Genomic DNA, 6,659 nt, shown 5'->3' on the forward strand with positions numbered 1-6,659 from the left:
CCATTTTTCCATAAATAAATTTATTTATCCGATAAAATAAAAATAAACCCATTTTTTCAATAAAACACCAGATCTTTATGACTTTCCTCCATTATAAGAACAGAGTACCCATTTTGAAAGTAAAAAGGAATTTGTTTATCGGATAAAATAAAAATAAACTCATTTTCAATAAAATACCAACTCTTTATGACTTTTTTTCATTATAAGAAAAGAGTGCCCATTTTGTCATACACAAGTAACTTCTTTAATTAGAAACCATCGACCCCTTACCAAAGACGATCAAATGCAACTAAATGATTTTCTTGCAAGAAAGTTGCCAAAAGCAGCTTTGTGACTGTAGTTGCTACTTTTTTTTTCAACCATTTTTCAACGGTACAAAGCACAAAGATACTCAAAGCCAAAAGCCAAAAGCCAATTCTACAGCCAAAAGCCAATTCTACAGCCAAAAGCCAAAAATATCTTTTTTCCCTAAACAACAATTCTACAGCTAAAAGCCAAACGAAAAATGGAAAATGTCGAGAGCTCAATTGCCAACAAAGCTCTTCTTCGCAGCAGCATGTTGGGCCAACCACAGCACTCGCACGTACTTTCCTACAGCTCGTCCTGCAAAAGGGTGGAAGTAAGAGAGTTAAAACAATTGAAATTTCTGATAACAAATCATCATGGTTAACTCAACACTGAAGGATCAGACAAGCCCTTACTTTAACATTTTCCTCAGCTGCGGCAGTAACATCTTCCTTTGTTTCTGATTTGGCGTCTGCATCATCACTATCTGTTTCATCAGCAGCATCATCATCATCGCCTTCCTCAGCCTAAAAGAACAAGTTTTTCCCATTAAGAAAGTGCACGTAATAAGAACATATCACAGATAAAATCTGGACCAAAAAGAGTCTCTTTTGAGAGCAACATTTTAGTCAGGAACTTACATCAGAATCGACTGGGCCATCCTTTGCTTCCTGAAACAAAATCAGACAGGAGTTTGAGATATAAGTTGTCTCTTCATAATCAAATGATCACTGTTCAAATAATGCAGTATAAAGGAAGTCCAAAGTCCAAACTATACAGAAATGGAATTCAAATGTACACAAGACATCATGCAACAAAGGAGAATTAATGAAAAGTACCTCCTCCTCTCTCTTCTTTTCTGCCTCATCAAAAGCAGCTTTTTCAGCCTACAACATGAACATTTTCATGTGTCAACAAGCAGACGAAAGTAATTTAAACCTATTTATTTTTTTATTTTTTGTGCATCGCTTGGGGAAAAAAAATTCCACATACATCCTTATGCTTGCCCCATGTCTCTTCAGCCAACTTCTTAGCATATTCAGGATCATCAGATACCAATACATTGTCAAATAGAGTTCCAGATGTCACCTGAAGAGATACCAATATATTGTCAAATAGAGTTTTTCTTGCGATTGTTAAATTGACCAAAAATGCAAGAAAAAGGCAATTGACAAAACAGAGATGAAAATAACATATTGAAAAACCTACACTATCGCTTTTCCTTGAAGTCTGCCATTGCATCGGAAGGGTCTTTAAAGTGTGTCCATGATTGTATAAATTCAGATCTGGATGCTAGAGAGGAAGAGGGGAACCATATGTCTATGGGAAACTGAAAATTGATAGAGAGGGAAAGAGAGATAGAAGGAGAAAGGTGCAGGGGAGGTTGCGATTGAACTTTCGAGCGCTCTAATCTGAGAACAATATTTGGGAAAGTAGCCTTGCAAGTATGGAAGGCTTGGAATTCATGTGGTGCTAGACTTGACAAGTGCTGTGCCGGGAATGGTTAAAAAATTTTCAATGCGCGGCTCTGCTAAAAATTGTAAGGGAGCAAAATTTTGAAATTTTCACAAAAAAACACCCATGATTTCTCACCAATAACATAGAAACTTTGGCCCACTAGAATCAGTATTTGGAGGGAAGCTTTCCTGCTCTCCTTTTGGCGAGAATTTTAAGCGAGAAAAGTCCTTGCCCTCGCAGAGTATATGATGGCTCCAATTTTTGGGGAGGTATTGTCCTTTTCCTTGCTATAAGCCTCTTAAGAGCGTCAAGCTTTCTACTTCTTCCTAAAGTTGTTGTCGCTAATACCTTTTTTTGTTGTAGTGAAGGGAGGAAAATCATAAAAAACTGGTGTTTTATTGAAAAATATATTTATTTTTTCATCCGATAAATAAATTTATTTATGAAAAAATAGGTACTCTATTCTTATAATAGATGAAAACTATAAAGAGCTTGTGTTTTATTGAAAAACGGATTCATTTTTATTTTATTCGATAAATAATATTTTTTTTTAGAAAAATGGGTACTATATTCTTATAATGGAGGAAAGTTATAAAGAACTGGTTTTTTATTAAAAAAAGAGTTTATTTTTATTTTATTCGATAAACAAATTTGTTTATGGCAAAATGGATACTCTTTTCTTATAAGGGAGGGAAGCCATAAAGAGCTGATGTTTTATTGAGAAACGGGTTCATTTTTTTTTTCGATAAATAAATTTTTTTTTATCCAATAAATAAATTTGTTTATGGCAAAATGGATACACGGTTCTTATAATAGAGGAATGGCATAAAGAGTTAGAATTTTATTGAAAAATGGGTTTATTTTTATTTTATCTGATAAATAATTTTTTTTAAGAAAATGGGTAGAGAAAAGTCATAAAGAGTTTATTTTTTTATTGAAAAACGGGTTTATTACAATTTTATTCCAGCCAACTGTGATCCAGTTTCCCATTAACCTAAGTTAGACGGACTAAATCATTGAGTTTGTTAACCACAGTCAAAATTAACACGGAAGCAACTGACTCAAATTACTTAATCCTTTATGGCTTATACCGAATGAATACTAGGAAGCTTATTTGAAATAACAATAAAAATATTCTATAAATGATTAAAATTTAGTACATTAGTTAGTAAGTACTTGTAACATACTTGTATAATGCATGATTATATGTATAATTTAATATTCTTTTGTACTTATATATTTTAAAATATTTTGACCTTTCACATAACCTTAGAAAATAATAAAATTTTATCGTATTATAAAATAATAATTTTATCTTATTATATTCATAGGTTTTAAGCTATAAAAATTGTGATATAGAAACAAGTGATATTCTACATGTAACTAGGAAGATTTGTTGTTATTGTTATCCAAACTTTCAAATTTTTCAAAAATTGAAAATGATTACAAACTTACTATTCTACAATTAGTATAATTTGTTAATTAGCCAAAATTCTAGCAAAAGGCAAGCAAATGCAACTTGTAATCAATCCATTCTGATGCATGAAAAAATAAGGTAGCATTCTGCAAATAAATAAATAAATCCACTTTATATAGTTCGTTGTGACAACCAAGCTTATCCCCACTTTTGTTTGAATTTTGATTACAATGGATATAACATATTCCCTCCAAACCCCAAATTTTGAATTATAACATTCAACCAAAACATGCTCAAACTCTCAGGCTCGGTCATACAAGGACAACCAGTGTGAATATCCGTGCTACGCACGGTACTTACATTATTAAAATAAATTAAAAAATTATACCATTTTAATTTGAAAAAAGTTAAAAAAATTATACCAACATAATTAAAATTTAAGATTTGTCTAACAATAGTTCAAAATATGACAAAAACTGTAAATCATTCAAGAATTGTGTTTTTGCAAAAGATGGATCTTAAAATAATAATAATAATTTATATTAGAAAATGAATGATATATGGATAGAAATAAATGTAATTGCATTTTTTTTATTTTAAAATGAAATACTTACCAATATTATGCATTCGATTTGATAATCTTATATATATGCATTATGAGAATATATATATGTATGTATATATGTGTGTGTGTGTGAATTAACTACCTTTGAATTAATTTTTATTAAAAAAATTATTTATTTTTAATGCCTTTATAATTTGTGAATGATTGTGAGAGTAAAATATATTATGACAATAAGATACGTTGAATTGTAAAAATTGTAATTTAAACAGGCTCCTAAATTTTGGATATTTGACTTTCGTAGTTGCGAATTTCTTAAATTAACGATTAGTTATTACTCTAAGTGATATGGTAAGTGTCAGTAATAAATGTGAGATGTGAATTGGAATTTGCAGATATCATTTTACAAGGGTGGTTATTATCCGTTAGTTAAAGTTTAGGAGTTTGAATTTTATGGGGTAGTGGAAAAAACATGAGGGAAATGTGAAAAAAATATAAGTATGATTATAGGATTTGTAGGGCCGATTACATGATTAGTTAAGAGATAAATATTTTTTAATTAAAAAAATGTAAAATTCTATTAAAATAGCATTCAGACTTTTGATAATTTTGGAAGCTCCTTATCCAAAACCCCCTCAGCAATACATTTAGATATAGATACTAAACGATAGTTATGATAGCGAAATAGTTTTTACCTGATATAACACGTTGTTGCACTTTTAGCAATCATTTGATTTATTGTTGGACTATTCGCCTAAATAAAATAACACCTAAAATTATAGAAGTAAGTTTCCTATCTAAAATAGTAAGTTAAGTGTAATAGATTAGTAACTTTTATACCTCAAAAGGTAAATTGGAATAAATATTAAACTTAATTTTTAAATAAATAGATTACTACTTGATATCCCAAACTTACTTTTAAAAGAGTAAGTTTAGTTCAAATAACAGTAAGTTTTTATACATAAATAGTAATTCTTACTAATAACATGGCAATAAAAATGATTAAGGATCAAAATTTACCATTTTTTGGAATGCATGTACAATTTTTACATTAAAACCTTATCTCAAAGTAGTATTAGGAAGTTTATTTGAAATAATGATAAGATGTTTTTATTAATGATTAAAACTCAGTACCTTAGTTAGTAAGCACTCATAATATACCTTAGTAAGTTTAATTCAAGTAATAGTAAGTTTTTATACATAAATAGTAATTATTACTGATAACATGGCAAATTTGATTAATAATCAAGATTTATTGATTTATGGGACGTATGTACTATTTTACTTTAAAACTTATCTCAAACTAGTATTAGGAAGTTTATTTGAAATAACGATAAGATGTTTTATGAATGATTAAAACTTAGTACCTTAGTTAGTAAGTACTCATAATATACTCGTATAATACATGATTATAGGTATAATTTAAAATTTGTTGTACTTATATATTTTAAAATACTATGAAAAATAGTATGAACTAAACCTACTCTCCAAAAAGTAAATTTCAGATATGCAGTAGTAATTTATTTTTAAAAAATTTAAGTTGCATATTTATTTCAATTTACGCTTGAACATACATCGATCGGTGCTCTCTGGATGCGTCCAAGCTCCAGTGAATGTCTTTAAACTAAATTCTAATCAAAGTAGTATCCAAAATGTAATGATTCAGAGTAAAATGCCCATAAAACTTAGTACAAGGACAGCTAGTGTGAATATCCGTGCTATCCAAAATATTTATGTATTTTACATAAATATAATGATTCAGAGTAAAATGCCCATAAATAGATAGTATTTTGTTGATGTAATGCCCATAATCCGTGGCCCCAGGATGGCTTTGTTTAGTAATTAGTACTGCTTACGCTTCTTCACAAATGTTTTATTCTTAGGCCCTTTATATTTATGTTAATTTCGTGACATCCCAACACATTTTTAACTTCTGCAGTACACAACATTTCCAAATCCCGGTTATAGGTCACCACGTACTTTTGTAAAAATAATCCTTCTTGATCCGTACATGTCAGGTTGCAACGTGCCGCTTTCTTTGCCATATGCTTTACTTTCCACACCTCTTCTTTGATTACTAAACATACTGCAGCAACATCCTTTAAAAATCAAGTCTACTTGAGTACGAGGCTTCTTATATAGTTGTGGACCATTGATGTTGTGTAGTCTAGTGAAAATTTGAGTTGTAATTTTGCACAATGGACAGAATAAATTACTCTATATTTTTAATTTTTTTTCTTTTTCTTTTTGGGAAACAAGAAGCATACCATAGTAAACTAGACAGCTTACTAGTACAGGCATGTTTTGGAGGTAAACTAGTAGGAATCCAGGGGTAGACAGTATGAAATCAGGCATGAACTCGTCTAATCAGAAAGCATGATATACGTGAATTTCAGAAATGAATACCCCATTTTAGCTTACTTCTTGTATAGTATGTGATTGACTTCAGCTTAAGTAGGGCTTTAGGTTTAGACTTGGCTAACGAGCATAACTCTGCTGCCTTTATCTTTAAGTTCCTCCAAACAGAAAATCCTCCAGTATTAAGTACTTCTCTCTCAAATTATGACCTTTTAACCATATAACTTCCACCTGAATGAATGAACTCGATTTTATATACTCTCAGAAATTGATGAAATTTTCCAGAAATAAGAAGGTTTTCATCAGAATAAGATGAGATCATGAGATGAAAAATCAAACCAATTCCAAGAAGTTCTTTTGCTTCAGAGTGAAAGAATTATCTATGAATATCCCACCATGCATATGGTAGTTTTGAATCAGAAACCTAATTGAATGAAGCGAAGCACATCATGGTTCCAACTCAATTTGTGACTGGAATCTTATTTAGCTCCAACCAAATGTTTCTCTTTGATTTCACATACAAAACGGGAAGAATGCAGTCACTGGCCAATCTGCTCATTAGACAACTGAATTTCTGCT

General features: G+C 30.3%; 1 protein-coding gene across 1 annotated transcript; it reads right to left on the reverse strand.

Moving 5' to 3' along the window:
* Nucleotides 1–266: 266 nt before the first annotated feature.
* Nucleotides 267–1,389, reverse strand: LOC113729608 (uncharacterized). Its single transcript, XM_072077800.1, has 5 exons — nt 1,279–1,389; nt 1,125–1,172; nt 927–956; nt 702–812; nt 267–603 (listed from the first exon to the last, which is right to left on the reverse strand). Exons 1-5 carry the CDS (start codon nt 1,347–1,349, stop codon nt 267–269), a joined length of 597 nt encoding a protein of 198 aa, XP_071933901.1. The 5' UTR covers nt 1,350–1,389.
* Between the last annotated feature and the right edge of the window lie 5,270 nt (nt 1,390–6,659).

This window comes from Coffea arabica, chromosome 2e, assembly GCF_036785885.1.
Source record: "Coffea arabica cultivar ET-39 chromosome 2e, Coffea Arabica ET-39 HiFi, whole genome shotgun sequence".
In the NCBI taxonomy this organism is placed as follows: domain Eukaryota; kingdom Viridiplantae; phylum Streptophyta; class Magnoliopsida; order Gentianales; family Rubiaceae; genus Coffea; species Coffea arabica.

Bases quoted from the DNA above. Each gene is read 5' to 3' on its own strand.
- LOC113729608 (XM_072077800.1), bottom strand. From the start codon at position 1,349: ATGTATTGGTATCTGATGATCCTGAATATGCTAAGAAGTTGGCTGAAG. The intron at 1,173-1,278 runs GTATGTGGAATT...TTCATGTTGTAG, and splicing joins CATGGGGCAAGCATAAGGAT to GCTGAAAAAGCTGCTTTTGA. The intron at 604-701 runs GTAAGGGCTTGT...ACCCTTTTGCAG, and splicing joins CAGCTGAGGAAAATGTTAAA to GACGAGCTGTAGGAAAGTAC.